The following is a 17,873-nucleotide window of genomic DNA, read 5'->3' as shown; positions in this document are numbered from 1 at the left end:
TTTTTTGTATTTTTAGTAGAGATGGGGTTTCACCATGATGGCCAGGCTGGTCTCAAACTCCCGACATCAAGTGATCCACCCGCCTTGGCCTCCCAAAATGCTGGGATTACAGGCATGAGCCACTGTGCCCAGCCTTGAATTGTATTATTTTTAAAGCTCAATTGTGAGGTCTTCAAGAGAGAGACTGCTGCCATCCCAACGCTGTTATAGCATCCCACAGATGCCCTGATGAGTCAGGCTATAGAGCCACTCAGTAGAAAAGTTGTTTTTCTGGGAAAACCACCTCTGAATTTTTGTTAAATGCTTCCAAATGCTTTGTGAGGAGCCTATTATACCTTCTCAGCATTCTACCTGGAAGAGACTTTCTCAGTGTTTCTGATCTGTGTCATAAAATGGAGTTTATATTTTTAACTTTTTTGGGTTTGTTTATTTAAAGACATGCTCATTATGTTCTTTTAGGCAGATTTTCCTTATGGCAATTACTTCTAAAGCCCTGACACAAAAGGTCTTTTTTCCTACTACACAATCTCTTTATGGAGCTGAACAAGGTCCTTGTGGAGAAGCAGGAATTGGACAAAGGCAATGCTTCCCCTCAAATGTGCAAATAGCTTCATTCTCAAATAACACAATTTAAAGCAAAACTTACTAAAACAATCAATTATGAATAGAGAGTCAAAGGCAGGAGGGTGGAGGAACTGAACACGGCCTAAATTATAGCACATGCTTAAAAATGTAGTTTTATTATTATTAAGCACATGCAAAGACAGAAATTGGTTAAATTAAGATAAAGGAGAAACATGAGGTAGGTCAGAGGAAAATTTATTTCACAAAAAATCTTAGTGCCTGGAATTCTAAGTTATCATGCTCATTTCAAAATTCTACTAAATTAAGCATAATGGCACGAAAGTAATATCAGCATACTTGACTATATCTTCCAAATATATTATGATAAACGTCTAATTTTTTTCAAAAAAAAGTTTAGTCATGTTCAGTGAGCCTGAAATATTATGCATGTATGCAGAGTTAGAGCTAAAATAAGTGTTTTAGTGGGTTTTAGTTGGTTTAGTAACATAGATCAAGTGTTCATGGCAACTGACCACCAGGGGCCATTTGTATGGAAGAAGGTGGTTGGTGACCAGTGGGCATCTGGTTATAAGCAAAAGTGTCTTTTTCACACAAGACTTGACAATCAGAAGCCAGCGATGAAGCACGCGGGGCTTCACCAGCAGTTAACAATACCCATTGACAAAGAGCTAACAAGAGAGGTGGCTTAGGCCCCTGCTCTAGCCAGTTAATGAGCCTGTATTCCCACTAGCCCTAAACTCCTTCTCACCCAGCAGCAACTTGAACAAAAGCAGAAGAGGCAGCAGCCACAAGGAAGCCTTTCCTTTGACTGAAGAGAGATTTCACACCCAAAGCCATCAGGTAGGAAGGATCCTTTACTCTCAAGCACCACTAAGCTGTGCTGTGCCCTGCCTAGGAGCCTCCATGCTGCCACGGATCTCCCTACCCCTGGGGCTCAGGAGAGGAAGAGATTTGTATATCTCTAGCCATAACACCAGCATGGCCAAGGGCAGGTTAGGTCCAGCTGGTGTCCTCCAGAGCAGGGCCTGGTGTGGCCGCCAGCCTCTGATGTGTTTGCAAAAGGAAGTAAGTCAGAGAGTTCTGGCTTGGTGGCCTGACTGGTGCAGGGGAACAGGGAGGGCCCTCCTGAGCTGAGGACGTGGGGTTTCCAGTGTCCCCGGCCACCTCCCTCCAGCAGCCTCCTCAGTCCGGGCAGGGACCAGCATGCAGAGCCCTCTTACCCGCATGCTGTGGCGTTTGAAGACATTGTGCCGGTGGAGAGGTGGGGTGTGCAGTGAGTTAACGGGAGATGGATACTCCATAGGGCTGGTGAGCGTAGGAGAGCTGGCACACAGACCCTCAGGGACCTATTCAGGAAAAGCAAAGAAGCACAAGGCACGGGACAAAGCGAGAAAGTGGACAATTAGCTGCTACAAACATGAGCACAAAGAAACCACGCATGAGCACCATGGGGGATAGGGCTTGCTCTCCAGGAGTTAATAAAGAACACGACGTGGGCCTTCCATTGCTCCGAGAGAGATGGTGGAGCAGCATGGCCTCTCATTCATCCAACATTCCCCTATGATGTTCTGCACACAGTGGGGTCCACGCTGGTTACTGACCCACTGAGATCAGGGTTCCTCCCTCAGGACTCTTTAGAAAAGTTATGTTTCCGTTGCATGACAAACTGACTGATGTGGTTAACACGCCGATTTATAGAGATATGTATGAGTTATTTTTTAAAAATTCAGACAGGCTCTTGCTCTGTTGCCCAGGCTGGGATGCAGTGGTATGATCATAGCTCACCGTAGCCTTAAACTCTTGGCCTCAAGTGATCCTCCTGCCTCAGCCTCCCACATAGCTGGGACTACAGATGCATGCCACCATGGCTACCTTGAATCTTTTTAAAATTAAAAAATAATTATATCACAATTTTATTATTCTTTGCTTTTAGAGATGGGGTCTCACTATATTGCCCAGGCTGGTCCCAAACTCCTGAGCTCAATCAATCCTCCCATCTCACCCTCCTTAGTAGCCGGGACTACAGGTGTGTGCCACCCCACCTAACTCCCTGTTTTAAATATCACATATGGGTATATTTCTTTTTTTTTTTTTTTTTCCAGAACAGTTTCCATCTTCTGAATCAAGCTTTCTCTTCACATGAAGAGGATTTATCTGTTAGGCCTTAGATGGTCTTGTTTTGGCACTCAGGCATTTCCTTGAGAACAAATATAGGACCATGGGACACCGCCTTTCTATAAAGGGCACCAACTAAATGGACATTATTTCTAGTGGTTGAGGGGATCAATTTTTGAGCAGTGACTCTGAGCTGGGGGATGCAAGAGAAGAAATAAGAGGAGACTGGACTCCCTCTCTCCTAGAGGCAAGAGAGACACAGAACAGAGACGTTCAGGGTCAGGGACCCACAGCCTGGGAAAGAGTCATGGTTGGGGATAATGGAGCTGGGAGAAAGCGCAGGTAAAACCCTGCTGTCTCTTCAGTGGCCACCCAGGTTCTGGATGGGGCCTCTTTGGGGAGCCCCATGGAGCCACTCCATTTGCTGTGGAATATTCCCTGGGATTCCTTTTGGGAAGGAGGCCAGGGAGGTCTTATATGTGGGGAGAGAGCAGCAGGCAGGCACACAAAGCAGCAGACGCTGTAGACAGAGGGATGGGACTTAAGGCAGGTCTCAGCTGAGCACAGCCTGGGAGACCAGTATTTTAATTCTTGTGATCTGAGTCTGCATTCTGTTCTGGATACCAAAGAAGAGTCAACCTAGGCCACCTCTATCACCCAAGTGAGTGACTACTGCTCCTCTAAGGCACAAGAATGGAGTTTCAGGAAGGACCCGGATGAGAGGCAGACCTGAAGTTCCCATCATCTGGTTCTATCTTTACCTGGAACTGCAGCTTCGGAGCCAGGAGGTTGGTTTGTGGAGGGGGTCTGTACTTAGGTCGGCTGGGCTGGAGAGAGAACACAGATGGGTCAGTCTCTGTGCCTCTCCTTGAGTGAATACAACTCACCAAGGGGAACATCAAGTCAAAGACACCTCAGACTTGTTCTGAAGGAAGGAAAGTTGAGGGACAAAGCTGTCATGAAACTCCTTTTGCATCCATTTATTGAGCACTGATTATCTACTGAGTGGTGGAAGGTACAAAGAAGCCACCTTGCTGCCCTCCTGGGGCTATGGCTAAATGGAGGGTTAATTGTTGCCTCCCTATATGTGGGGGCACCCGCCAAGTCAGAGCTCCAGAGCCAAAGGCATGCAGAGGTAGGAGCTCACCAGGGGCTTGGGTACTCACAGAAGCCGCATGGAGGAGATGAACACTGAGTCAGGCCCGAGGGGAGGGGTGGGACATGCCAGGTAAGAGGGACAAGTGAGAAAAGGCCTTAGATGGGATCAGACATTGTTATGGACTGAATATTTGTCCCCCTTTTCAATCTGCATGTTGAAGCCTGAACCCCCAATGTGATAGCATTAAGGAAGTGCAGGTTTTTGGAGGTAATTAGGGTTCAATGAGATTATGAGGACGGAGCCCATGATGGGATTAGTGCCCTCATTAGAAGAGAAAGAAAGATGACTCTGTGTCTGCCAGGTGAAAACATAGTGAGAAGGTGGTTGTCTGTAAGCCAGGCAGAAAGCCCTCACAAGAAACCAACGCCTTGATCTTGGACTTCCCAGCCTCCAGAACTGTGAGAGATAAACTCCTCTTGTTTAAGCCACTTGGTCTGTGGTCTTTTGTTGCAGCAGCTCCAGCTGACTAGGACAGGCATGGCCTCTCAGACCTACCTATCTAATGGCAGCAGGGCCCTGGTTCCTGAGCTCAGTGTGGCTATGGGGGGTATAGATGTAGGGACTGGACCTAAAAGACCCAGGATACTTCCCATCCATGTGTCCTCATGGGGATCTCATTTGTTCCTAAGAAAACACCTAGAAGAGAAGCCCAGCCTCTCAGGGAACACTTTTGAGGAATGATTCTTGACCCACAAGGTGGCTGCTATCTCTAAGTCCACCTGCCAGAGTACTGATGTGACACACTGACAGTGATGGTGGATGTTGGGTGAAGAACTGAGAGAGGGCTGTAGGGGGCATCCTGCCTGTGCAGGAAGGGCGGCAAGGATCAGACAGGGACCTGGCTCTGCTTTAACTCACAGGATCTATGAGGCCACGGCTTGGCTTACCTTGGGTGGGGGTTCCTGGAAGGCTGTCGGCTCCAAGATTTTGGGGGTTCGGTAGCGAGCATTTCTCTCTTGCTCCATGGCAATGTCCTTCTCCATCTGATAAATGTCACTGCAGTGAGTCAGGTCAGATAAGGAGAGAAACAAGGTCAAAGTGAGATGCTCCTTGGGGCTCCTCTTTGTACTCTGTGGAAGCCCAGAGAGGCCTGGGCAAGGCTGCTAGGTCCCATTTCCGTTTCCATCTCCACTGCAGAGTGGCCTGGGGAGAGACCCCTGAGACAGGCTTGGATATGGGCCCTGAGGCCACACTGAAGTTGGGAGGATCACAGAAATGGATCCAAGGTGGAAAAGCGTCCTTGTTGAACCAGTCCCAGCCCAAACATGCAGTAGGAGCCTGACTGCAGCCCTACTCCCCAGGCCTTGTGCCCTCCTGGGCTTGTGATTGGCACCAAACTCTTATGTAGATTTCCAAAGTCCCAGCCAACTTCATGGCCCTGGCCTAGAATCTACATCTCCTATTTCTCATGAAACATCCCCCAACGCATCCCTGGTGTGTGCTAATGAGGCATGTGGGTTCACTCTCAGGCTAGCCATGTGGACACCTCTCACCTTTCTTACCCAATCCAGTGCTCCTAACCTGGAATCACAGACCCCAGAGGACTCTAGAATTATTACTGCCCATGAATCCACATGTTCATATGGGTAGCAAGTATTATAGACTACTGAATATGTGACACTTAATACTATATTTTCAAGTGTGTATGTATTTTAAAATGCATTATATAGCCCACTATATTTTGTTCAGCAAAAGATTTTAAAAATATAATTATTGTTACACAGAGACACTCAAAATTTGAATTAAAAGGGCCTTTCCTCCCTGGAACGATTAGCAAACACTGATCAAATCCCTTCTGAACTCTAAGGAGGAAGTGTCAGGTGGTGGCCTGAGGAAGCAACTTAGGGTCTTCTGAGTCCTTCAGTGTTTTCCAGATCACACCAGAAACCAGCTCCCACCTCCACTTGTGGCGGGGGCCTGGCCGGTGCCTCTGATGGGAACATCTCTCAGCCCAGGGGATGACGGGAACACCTCTCAGCCCAGGGGATAATGGGAACGCCTCTCAGCCCAGGGGATGATGGGAACACCTCTCAGCCCAGGGGATGATGGGAACACCTCTTAGCCCAGGAGAGGTGGCTGCACAGCTCCCCATGGCTCTAAAGGCCTCAGAGTGAATCAGAACCCCCAGCTCCATCCCCCCAGGGCTTTTATCCTCCCAAATTACACCTTTCAAATACTTTTATCCTGCAGCCCTTTGGCTTCTCAAACCTCCCATACAAGGGATCAACAGAGGAGTCTAGAATTAACTGGGAGGCTCACTGAAGGGATAGACAGGAACAGAGAGGCCTTTAAAGCCAGAGGTTTTGCAGATGATGTTGAAGGCCCCGCCCCACAGAAAACATGCAGGGTCACCCCCAGTGCCCCTGGCCTGGGCATTGCTGGCATCCCCTGGGGTGCCTCCCCATCAGGCAGTTTTCAGGGGCTGTTTTCGTGCCCTAAAATCGAACAAGGCAACATGTTGACTACAGTATTTAAAAATTACAATATCTCAAGTCAATTAAGTTCCAGACTCTCTAAAGTAGGGTTCAGTAAATAAGAGCCCAGAGGGCAAATCTGGCCTCTCATCTATTTTTGTATGGCCCCAAATGAAGAATGATTTTCACATTGTTTCAACGACTGGAGAAAACTAGAAGACAAGACAAAAAATATTTTATGACACATGAAAATTATTTGAAATTCAAATTTCAGCATCCGAAATGACATTTCACTGGAGCCCAGCTACACCCATTCACTGATGTATTGTCTATGGCTGTTTTTGAGCTAAGAGAGTTAGCAGTTCTGGCAGAGACTTGCATAAACTGCAAAGCCCCAAATATTTACTATTTGGCCCTTTATAGAAAATGCTTACTGACTCCTACCCCAGAGGAAGCCAAAAGAAGTCAGATCTCCCGCAGGAGGGCTAATGGCAGGTTTGCCACCAAGAAAACTGGAGGACCCTGAACCTCCAAAACAGATGACCTTCTTCCCCAGTGACCTCCCCAGGCCTAGGGAATCATGGCTCCTAGGCACCGACGGGCCCTCAGGTCCCTTATCCCCCATTCAGAAAGGAGAGGTGGCCCCTGGGTCATAGTCTTGAATAACAGGTCAAAGATCACTCCCTTCCTTGCTATCTGGGAGGAAAGATCAAAGTCGAGAGACGAGGCGAGAGGAAAGCAGGTGGGATGCCTTAATACCACAAAGAGCACAGGCACTTCAATGAGAGTCTGGCTCAGTCTTCTAAGTCTAACCTAGAAAATATTTTCAAAGCACATCCTATGAACAAGGCTCTGTGCTCTGTGTTGACAGATGCCCAGATAAGCCAGGCTTCCCCAGGGTCACCTTATCTCTAAGCTCATATCTGACAGTGAACCTGGCTTCAGCCTCCCGTCCTTGACCCTGGCCTGTCTCATTTAGGGAGATGTGGTACAAATGTCTCTGTGTGCTGGTCTTGCTCCCTGGTGCAGCGGGGTGGGCCCCCAGCCCACAGCCCACACTCCATGCTTACCTGAGGCTGCACACTAGCTCGGTGAAGCGGGGCCGGTCACTGGGGTCGTAGTCCCAGCAGCGGGTCATGAGGGTATAAAGGATTGGTGGACAGAGGTCGGGCTTGGGCAGCCGGTCCCCTTTCTCCAGCACCCCGATGACATCCTTGTTCTCCAGCCAGAAGAAGGGCTGCTTCCCAAAGCTCAGGATCTCCCACATGCACACGGCTGGGGTGGAAGGCAGCGTCAGACCCCGGGTGGGGAGACCAGTCCCTTCCACCCAGGAGCACTGTCACCATTAGTGCTCGGTCTTGACCAGAAGCAGCTCCTGTGGTCCTTCCTCCCCCTCCAGCACCCTGGGGTCCTGCCCACCATGGTGGTCCACCCGAGGGACAAGTGACCTACATCTGCAGTGAGCGACCTAAGACTTTGCTCCCTAGGCCCCTGTCAGGGTACTGCAGGATCAACAGGTGGCAGTCATGGCATGTCATTGGGACCACAAGTGTCTTCTCTTAGGAGGGAGGGGAGCCACTTCTTAGTAAAGCTGGAATTGGAAGCCTCGCACCAATGCTTGGTGCCTGTGTGATTGTGGGCAGGCTCCTGACTCATCTGAACCTCAGTTTTCTTAACCGGAAAATGAGAGTAATAATAATATTCTACAGGGTTGACTGCAGGAGAACTAAGTAGATGGTCTGCGGGAGGTGTTCCCTAAGGAGCTGTCTCACTACACCTGCCTTTGCTCTCTCCCCTTCCTGCACCTCTCTCAGAACAAGTCACAGAGTTTCATCTTAGTTTCTGGGGCTGATAGGTGGAGCACACACATCACAAGGACCTCTTCCAGGAAGATGAGCCTGCATAGCCCAGGCCAGTCCTTAGCCTGGGTCACCCCCCTTCCTACCCCTACTGGCCTCCCCTCACTCTGAGACTTCTCAGGGGCCACAGCAAAACTGAACCCTGGGAACGGGAGGTGGAGGTCAGACCCCTGCTCCCTGCACCCACCCCCTTAGCTTGGTTCAGAGGTGAGAATCTGAACTCTTTTTCATACCCTCCCAAATCAGCACTCACCAAACATCCAGACATCACTGGCTGTCGTGAAGCGTCGGAAGTTAATGGACTCTGGGGACATCCATTTGATGGGGAGACGAGTCACAGAGGCTTTGGGTGAGCAAAGAGGTTAATTTTTAGGGAAGAAAGATCAGAATTATCCAGAAATACATCCTACTTTCTGAAGATTGTTAGGCTGGGCTGTCCAACTGTAGACTTCCTTCTTCTAGAATTTTTGGCTTCAGCGACCCCTCCAAGGCCAAAGCAGAGGCTGGGAAGTCCCCCTCACCTTTGTAATAGTCCTCATCCTCAATGTACCGGGAAAGACCAAAGTCCCCCAGCTTCACACACTCAGGGGAGGCCACCAGGATGTTCCGGACAGCAATGTCCCTGGAAAAAGGGCATCAAAACCAGGATGAGGCACTGTCCACCCCCATGGGAGCAGGAACACTCAGAGAGATGGACGGACAGATTGAAAAAGAAACCAAGAGTGTAAGCCAGGGACTCGGCCTCCAGAACAGAACTGGGCAGCTTCTGTGGGTCACTGTCTCCCCCGAGTGGTCTTGCTATAGCACAGCTCAGGTAGGAGCCCAGCTGGCCCCTCTGCACCCCAGCATGCACAGGTGCTTTGCCATCTCCTTCCCTCTTGCTGTCGGGCTCTGTCTCCCATCACCCCTTCATGCACCTCTAGCTCGAAGCCTGGCTCAGATTCCTGGCATCTGCTATACTCTACTTCTGTGCTGTTGCCTACACTGTCCCCCATGCCAGGGAGGCTGCCACCTGGTGATTCTTTAAGGATAAACTCCAACCACTTCCCTGAACACAGGTATTCTCTCTCATCTGCATTTCCACAGTACGGGTTAGGCCTTTGGTATAGCAGGAGTGGCAGCGGCAGCACAGCTAACTCTGATGGGGCACTTAGGATACTACGATCATACGAGAGCTTCACACACCATGAGTCATGACATAGAGGCCCTCAGACCCCCCTGGTGCAGGGGAGGAGACCAGGGAGCTGAAGAAACTTGCCCAGCAGGTCACCGGTGGAAAAGGGTGTTGCCCAGGTAGGCTACTCCAGAGCTGAGCTCTCGCTCCTCCCAAGAGATGCACCACTGACTCAGTTTACCCTGTGTTCTTGCCATCACTCCCAACCCTAAACTAGTTTGCCTGCTTGCTTCTCACAGGCAGGCTCCACTTTCTAGTGTTTGTTTTATAGTTGAAATGATGGCTTCAAAGCATGCCAACTTCAAATGAACAAACAAAAGAAACAAATCTATCCTCCCACCACCTTTGTCCTGACAGTTGATTTCTCCAGTTTGACCCTCATGTGAAGGTAAGCTTCACAAGGAAAAGGAGTTTTGCTTGTTTTCATTGTGACTTTGTCCCAGAGCCTAGGTCAGTGCCTGGCACTGAGAGGTGTTCCATAGTGCTTGTTGGACAGATGAATGAATGAACGAACAAACGAACGAACAAATGAATGCATGCAGGGTTTTATCCCCTGATGTGGCTTTCCATAGAATCAGGCACAAGGCCACAGAGCCAATGTCAATGGTTGGTAATGCCCAACCACTAACTCCCTTGGGGGTCAGGTTCTCATGGGAGGGAATGGGAACAAAGCCAGGTAGAACAGGGACCAACTCCACAGCCACAGGGAGGCTTGGACTTGGCAGTCCAGGGGTGCCAGGAACCAGGATGGTGTCCGGGTCAGGACCTCAGGATTTTTCTGGCCCTGCTCCAGCCCAGTCCCTTCTTTCTGGGCCACGTGCCACCAAGCTGGTGAGCTGGAGGTGAGCGAGCTCTAAGGAAGGTTGGGGGCCATTTCCTGGCACTCACAGGGGAGGGGCTAGAAGGTCTTGAGCTATAGACAGACACCTCGGACTTCAGAGTTACTCCTAACAACCCCATGAGGTACATACAGTACCTGCAACTTTACAGATGAGGATACAGGGTCAGAGAGGTTGCTCAAGTGCTCGAAGCTGCCGGGACAGGCAGGGCCAATGCTGGGATTCCAACACCGCTCTGTGTCACCCACAAACCCTGCTTCTACCCAGATGCCTTGAGGATCCAGTGAAGGCCTGGCTTCCACACCGCTGGCCACCCCCTCCACCCCTACCTGTGCACGCAGTTGATGCTCTCCAGGTAGGCCATGGCTTTGCAAATCTGCAGCGAGTATAGCACGAGGGTGAGCACCTTCAGGGAATTCTTGTTCCGCTCCAGGTAGTGGCCCAGCTGCAGGAATGGGGAGGTGCCGTCAAGACCCCTGGTTGGTCCCGGCATGGAGCCAGGGGGCCAGGGTGCTGGCAGCTCCTGACCCTTCCCTGGGGGTGGCGGGAGACAAACCCAAAGCTGGCAAAATGTTCCAGCAACTTCCTTGACAAACAGGGCCTCTGGCTTGTTTCAGCTGAATACAGAAGCCAGGAAGCTGGGAGGAATGGGCTGTGCTCTGAATGCCCCCCAGTGCTGCAGCTCAGGGGGCACCGTAGAGTCCCTCTTCTACCACCTCCAGCTCACCTCCCCATAGGGATACAATTCCATGATGATCCAGGTGGGCTCCTCTTCAATGATGCCGATCAGCCTCACGATGTGCGGGTGGTCGAGGTTCTTCATGATCACTGCAGTTGTGGGGCAAGAGGGATGGGTGGGGCGGCTCAAAGGTCCAATTCAGAAAAGGCCTTTGCTCTTCCAGCAAGGGGAGCGGGGACCCCTCCTCCAGCATGGTCCCTGCACTGCTCACCCCTCCCTTCCCAGGCCCAAGCCCCTCCCATCTTGGAGGCCTGGTTGGTCTCAGGGGTCCCTACCTGCCTCGCTCATGAACTTCTCCTTGTTGTCCAGAGTGCAGTCTTTCTTGCAGGTCTTGACAGCTACGTTGATTTTCTCCCCTTTCTGTAACAAGAGTGTGTTCAGGACCCCTTGGTTCAGCCCAGCGCTCAGCAGAATGTTCCCTCCTGGCCTCCCCACGGCCCCCTGCAGACTTTGCCACCAGCCAAGGCCCTTTTCTCCTATGTCTCTCTTCTTCTCCCCTTTGTCTTCCTCTCCTCTCCTTCCCCACTCCCCTTCTTCTTGATCAAGGTCTGTTAGAACTGAAAAGGGCTTTAGTGGTCAGATGAGTCAAGCCACTCTTGACTCATCCATCCAGATGAGGACACTGAGACTGAGGGGCCGTGTGACCTGCCCAAAGCCAGAGGCACCTGCAGGCAATTATCAGGCATGGAGGCTGGGCCTTTCTCTTTCTCTTTGTCATTGGATTTTACATTCTTGCTGCCTCTTTCTTTTTTCCCCTGGGCCTGCTAGAATCGTGACCACAGTGGTCAGCCTTGCCCTCCCCCGTCACTGGCCTTGACGCTAACTCCAGATCCTGCCTCACCTTTTCTCAGAACTGTCTTTATCCTGCCCCCCCCTTTGTATTCTCCCACCAAGAATCAGTGACCCTTCTCCAGGTTCTCCCTGTATCTCCATCCCTGGTATTTTGCTACCCTTCTTGAAAACGACTCTTGACTCCATCACTCTTTGAGTATTTAATAGATACCATCGTGCCCAGTGGACAAGGGGCCCTTAGAGACAAGGGGCCCCAAGTGGATGAAGGCTGTGCCAACTCCAACCTGCTCAGATTCGAGCTCTGTCTCACCCAAGTGGATGAAGGCTGTGCCAACTCCAACCTGCTCAGATTCGAGCTCTGTCTCACCCTACCGACACATGGAAAAGGAGTGTCAGGGAAGATCCTGGAACTCACATGATTCGTGTAGACACCTTCATAGACCTCCCCAAAAAAGCCTTCCCCAAGAATACGATTCAGGACCACATCTTCACGGGCAATGCCATACTGTGAACCTGCACAGATGGAGAAAACAGTCGCAGATCACAGAGATCGGTGGTGCCCCCCAGGGAACCTAAGTGTCTGCAGGCTCCAAAGCCAGGCATCACCAGACCTGTAACACCTCAGCCAAGATCCAGGGGCTGGGCTGGGGAAATGGGGGTCTAGAATGTTCCATTGTCTCAGGGAAGAGCCATCACCCTGTTCCCTCTGAAGGTTGGGTCCCAGGTCCAAGTTATTAGAATCCCCACACAGCTCCATGGGCACACAAAAGGGCAATCAGTATAGGAATAAAAAAAAAATCTCAGCTTTCAAATCCACAGCATCTCAGGTTTGCCACTGTCTAAGCCTAGCACGAAGGGAGGATAAAGGAAGAAAAGAACATTCCCTGTGGTGTCACCAGAGTCCTTGCCATGTCATTTCACAGGGCCTTGACTGTGGTCGCTGTGGCAGGGTTGAGAACCTACCTCCAGGCCTTCGCAGGGTTTCGTCGGGAATCTCTGCATAGATGTCTGACTCTGGAATGACAGGAAGAAGCGCAGATGTGGACAAGATGCCCTCAGTGGGCACCGCCAGAAATCAGGTGTGAGGCTCCCCGCTGGAGGCCAGTGGAGACCAAGGGGATAGGAGGAAAAGCCAGGCATGTCCCGGGCTCCCAACCCAGGTTTTAGAGTGGCCAAAGAGCCCAGGGCACCTTGGTTGAACTCCCTGCTCTCTGCTTCCCAACTTGTATTATTTAGGGCAAGTTGGTTAATCTTCTTTAATCTCAGTTTCCCCTTCTATGAAATGAATACTGGGGGATGCGGTAAAGATTGAATCAAATAATACCTGTTGCATGTTTAATACCACTAAGGACTAGATGTTTGTGTACCTCACAAATTCCTTTGTTGAAGCCCTAACTCCCAATGCGATGGGATTAGGAGGTGGGGCCTTTGGGAGGCGGTGCAGTCCTGAGTGTGGGGCCCACATAATGGGATCCGTGCCCTTATAAGCAGAAGAGAGGCCAGAACTCTCTCTTCATCACGTGAGCCCACAGTGAAAGGACAGTTATCTGCAAATGAGGATTAAAGCCCTCACCAGATGCAGACTCAGCCAGCACCTTGATCTCCAGCCTCTAGAACTGTGAGCAATAAAGTATCTGGTTTTAAGCCATGCAGTCTACGGTATTTTGTTACGGCAGGCCAAGTTGCCTAAGATAAACATGGTGCCATGTACTAAGTACTCAATACACACTAGAGATTACTATTCATGTTTTTTTTTTTTTTTTTTTTGAGATGTAATCTTCCTGGGTTGACACGCTGGAGTGCAGTGGTGCGATCTCAGCTCACTGCAACCTCCGCCTCCTGGGTTCAAGCTATTTTCCTGTCTCAGTCGCCCAAGTAGCTGGGACTACAGGCACATGCCACCATGCCCATCCAATTTTTGTATATTTAGCAGAGATGGGGTGTCACCACGTTGGTCAGGATGGTCTCGATTTCTTGACATCATGCTCCACCCACCTTGGCCTCCCAAAGTGCTGGGATTACAGGCGTGAGCCACTGTACCCAGCCACAATTCATGATATTTTAAAGCCATCATTGAGAATTTATGGGGGAGGATCGTTTTCCTGTAACTTGGAGGACACCCTTGGCAATGTCATGAGAGCAGGCAACGGGGAGCAAGCAGATGGGAGGCAACTGGAGTAGGTGGAGGATGCAGCAGGCAGCTCACCTATGCTGCAGCTCTCTGAGAAGTGGGACCGCCGGGCCTCCAGGTTTCTGTAGGAGGTGAGAGGGTAGAAGCCAGGTGAGCTCAGAGTCCAGTAATGTTCCCCTGGGTAGCCTCAGCCCGCCCTCTCCTCCTGCCCCCTGTGGAGAAGTAGTCTGTCCAGATTAGCAATGACCTGGGAGCAGAGCCAAGGCTGCCAGGGGCTGGAGTTGGGGGACAGCAGCAACCCCCCAGGACAACACCAGGTGGCCTGAAGGCAAAGAAATATTCCTGCAGTACTGGGAGGGAATATTCCCTCCTGTACTGGGAGGGAAAGATCATCTTTTTTCAGGGTTCTCCTGGGCCTGAAAACCAGAAACTATGGAGGTGGGGACTCCCAGTTTCTTCTTCTTCCTCTCAGTAGCACAGGCTAAGCTCAGGGCCCCATCCTCTGCACCCCACTGTACTCACAGCATGGGGATCTGGGGCAGGCTGTTCCGCTTCTCGCCATCTAGGAAGAGAGGAGGAAGGAGGAGGTTGGAGCTGGGGACACAGGGGCCTAAGTGGGTGACTGACCTCCTCACTATTCCTAAAAGGGACTCTCCTCCCATCCCAGCCCCTAATTCCATTCTCTTCTAGCCTGGGGGCCAGGGAGGCCTTGGGCCAGAACTGGAATCCTCCTTGGAGGCTGCTCTAGCTGGGACCCCTGCTTCCTGATTAAGGAAGACCCAAGACCCAAGACCCAAGATGGAGACACACACAGGCGGGACCAGCCTTGTTCTAGTGATGGCTTTGAGCTTGCTGGGGCTAAAACGCTTCTCCTCCAGAAGTTGCCTCTCTGTGGACGTTGACTAGCAGGGCTGTGGGTAGGTGGACCAGCCAGGGCTTAAAGCCCAAGATGGGCCCACTGGAAGCTTCCTGCTGGGCTGTTGGGGAAGCCTCCTCATTCACTTATCCATTAGTCACTTAGCTTCTGCCATTCTGCCTCTGGGGACTTGGGTGTGCTGCCACCCATGGTCCAGCCACTTTACCTTTAAATGGAACCCACCTTTCCTAGGATGGACGATGAGAGAGCCTTGGTGCTCCCCCTGCAGCCGGCAGTAGCCGTCTATGAGGTCAGCCATGTTTTCAGCCTCTGCCAGGGATGAGGTTTTGATGGACAAGGCCTAAGGAGCAGAGACCGGCCAAGGGTGAAACCCCAGAGCGTTGGCTAGAGACCACCCCCAGGGCTGGAGAACAGATGGCAGGACCCCTGCCACAACCCTTGCCTGGATACCAGTGTTGTTTGAACCTCTCCTGGGGCCCTACCCTGGAGTCCAGACTGCATTCTGTCACCCCTTTCACCTGTACGCCCATGCTCCCCAAAGGCAGTCCCAGGCCTCACTTATTTTGGCCTCTGAGCACACAGCACAATGCCTGGTATCTAGTTGTGCTCAATAAATAGAAGCAGAAGCTGAGAAAATAGAAGAGGGGGCTGGGCGCAGTGGCTCACACCTATAATCCCAGCACTTTAAGAGGCCGAGCGAGGCAGGCAGATCACCTGAGGTTGGGAGCTTGAGACCAGCCTGGCCAACATGGGATCTTTCCCTCCCAACATGGCCAATTTTCTACTAAAAGTAAAAAAATTACTTGGGGCTTGTGGCATGCATCTGTAGTCCTAGCTACTCAGGAGGCTGAGGCAGGAGAATCTGTTGAACTTAGGAGGCGGAGGTTACAGTGAGCTGAAATTGTACCACTGCACTCTAGCCTGGGCGACAGAGTGAGACTTTGTCAAGAAAGGAAAGAAAGGAAAGAAAAGAAAAGGAAAGGGAAGGGAAGGAAGGAAGGAAGGAAGGAAGGAAAGAAGGAAGGAAGGAAGGAAGAGAGGGGAGGCAATGGGGCAGGGCACAGATGGGCGAAAGGAGAGAGAGATGAACACTCTGCGGCCTGAGGTCTCTCTGGGTGTTTTACCACAAAACAAAACAAAACAAAACAAAACAAACAAACAAAAAAACCCCGTGTTTTTGAGGTCTTGATGTCCACATCATTGGTCTCTTCGTAAAACTTAGGCCTGTGATTTATACCTGATTTCTGCTCACCTTGAACATTCCACTACCTGAAAACCTTCCCAATTTCTTTCCTGACATTAAACAAATTGTTTCCCCAATTTTCCTACAATTTATCATCATCCTGGTACCTTTTGTCTAAGAACTTAGTGTAGTTTTCTTAACACGATCCCCAAAGCCAGGAAGCTCCTGGCCTCCTGCGTGCCATGGACTTTTGGTCTGAGCAAGAGCTCCCAACTTGCCATTATATCCCCTGCAGAGCTGCCAGGTGCCCAGAGACACTCACCTGGGGGGCACCTTCAATGCCCAGCTGCAGTACTGCCTGGCCCTCCTCCAGTGGCAGGCACCTGATGGACCTGATCTGCTTGAACTCGGCCAGGCAGGTGGGCTGCGGGAAAAGAAGGGGGAGCTTCAGACCATCCCACTACCAGGACTGGGCCATGCAGATTGGTCAGTATGAGGGAGCTGGGGTGAGGAGGAACTGGGAGTTTCTCTGGGAGATGAAGAGAGAATCAAAGACTATTAAGGCTAGAAGGATCCTCTAGTTCAGGGGTGTCCAATCTTTTGGCTTCCCTGGGGCACATTGGAAGAAGAATTGTCTTGGGCCACACATAAAATACACTAACACTACTTGATGAGTGTAAAAAAAAAAATCACACAAAAAATCTCATCATGTTTTAAGAAAGTTTACGAATTTGTGTTGGGCTGCATTCAAAGCCGTCCTGGGACCACAAGCTTGATCTAGACCAAGCCCCTCCCTATGCCAAGGAGAAAATGAGGTCTAGAGAAAGCCAGGACTTGCTCAAGGTCATGTGCCAAGCTGGCAGTGGAGCCAGGACTGGACCCAGGTCCCCCGACTTCCAAGGGAATCATGCCTCATATTGTCACTGAAAGGGCAACACTGCTGAGCTCTGCGAGTAATCATAGCGGCCCTGTCTCCCCCTCCCACCACCTCTGTGTAGATGATAGTCACGGGGATGTAAAGGGCCATCTACCCCACGATGCCATTTCCAAACGCTCTCCACTGCTGCTCACGCCAGGGCATGGCCTTAGAAAGGACTCTGCTCTCAGCAATGGGGGCAAGAAGAACTGAAGGGGCAGACAGGGCGGGAGGCAGCAGAGAGGGGAAGACCTCCCCACTTGGGGCTGGGTGGGGCAAGCCCCCAGTCTTTCTACCTTTGCGTCCTGACTGGTCAGCTGGCGGATCCCTTTAGGGCCAATGACCAGGTCCACAGTAATGTTCCATCCTTGCTGGAATAAAAGGAGAGGGTACTGTTGTTCCAGAGCTGCCCTCCCCATTCTTCAGAAACTTAAGAAAAGCTCCCTAAGCTAGACACAGGCCACCATTTCCTGGGTCTCCAGCTACTTCCTGCCGAAAACCCTGGCCATATGGATTTTCCCCTCCTGACACCTTTCCTGTCCTGCCCACCTCCCAGAGCTGGAGGCCAAAATTTCAGTGCCTGCTTCAGGCAAGGGGATGCTTGTGACTTCTACTGTCGGCAGGTCAACGAGGCCCTGCTGCCTGAGAATCTGCAGCAACTGCAGCGTCTCCCTGGCCCCTCCTGGCCCCCTTTCCCGAGAGGCCTGGGATCCAGGTCAGGGAGAGGATCAAGAGAGCCTGACATTACAATGAGTTCACAGCGGTAGGTCTCCTGGTCGATGTTGGCGAAGCCTGCGAGAGTGTTGAAGAACTTCATGACACACTCCTCCTCCCTGAGCGAGGCATACTGCTGGAAGGTCTGCTGGATCATCTTCCGGAACTGTTTGGGCTGGGGGAGGGGATGGGCAGTGTGAGCAAGGTCTGCTCCTCCCAGGTCTCACTCCTTCCCTTAGGGTCTCACTGAGAGACTGCCCGCTGCTCGAAAATGATCCCCAGCGCCTTTGCCCCCAAAGCAGCTGTGATCTATGACCTAAAATACATACCCATTGTCTCAAGGGAGACTCCCCATACCCCTATGAAGGAAGTGGAG

The 17,873-nt window shown here is 51.1% G+C and overlaps 1 protein-coding gene across 5 annotated transcripts in view; it reads right to left on the bottom strand.

Moving 5' to 3' along the window:
- Positions 1–17,873, bottom strand: part of PTK2B (protein tyrosine kinase 2 beta) — a 134,653-nt gene that overhangs the window by 11,853 nt on the left and 104,927 nt on the right. For 4 of the 5 annotated variants that reach the window (XM_023216778.1, XM_023216780.1, XM_023216781.2 and 1 more), the window contains exons 8-23: positions 17,532–17,672; positions 17,080–17,154; positions 16,190–16,291; positions 14,907–15,024; positions 14,330–14,369; positions 13,883–13,929; positions 12,640–12,690; positions 12,092–12,189; positions 11,160–11,244; positions 10,873–10,973; positions 10,475–10,590; positions 8,654–8,754; positions 8,386–8,475; positions 7,344–7,548; positions 4,747–4,855; positions 3,462–3,527 (exon numbers count right to left, since the gene is read on the bottom strand). In XM_023216778.1, the coding sequence (XP_023072546.1) occupies positions 3,462–3,527; positions 4,747–4,855; positions 7,344–7,548; positions 8,386–8,475; positions 8,654–8,754; positions 10,475–10,590; positions 10,873–10,973; positions 11,160–11,244; positions 12,092–12,189; positions 12,640–12,690; positions 13,883–13,929; positions 14,330–14,369; positions 14,907–15,024; positions 16,190–16,291; positions 17,080–17,154; positions 17,532–17,672 (1,545 nt within the window). Of the gene's footprint in view, positions 1–1,805; positions 1,932–3,461; positions 3,528–4,746; positions 4,856–7,343; positions 7,549–8,385; positions 8,476–8,653; positions 8,755–10,474; positions 10,591–10,872; positions 10,974–11,159; positions 11,245–12,091; positions 12,190–12,639; positions 12,691–13,882; positions 13,930–14,329; positions 14,370–14,906; positions 15,025–16,189; positions 16,292–17,079; positions 17,155–17,531; positions 17,673–17,873 lie in introns of all 5 variants that reach the window. The other variant, XM_023216782.1, reaches the window with a different exon arrangement.

The sequence above is a fragment of the Piliocolobus tephrosceles genome, chromosome 7, assembly GCF_002776525.5.
Source record: "Piliocolobus tephrosceles isolate RC106 chromosome 7, ASM277652v3, whole genome shotgun sequence".
NCBI lineage: Eukaryota > Metazoa > Chordata > Mammalia > Primates > Cercopithecidae > Piliocolobus > Piliocolobus tephrosceles.
Note: the sequence above shows the minus strand (reverse complement) of the source record. Positions and strands in the feature narration are given on the sequence as shown.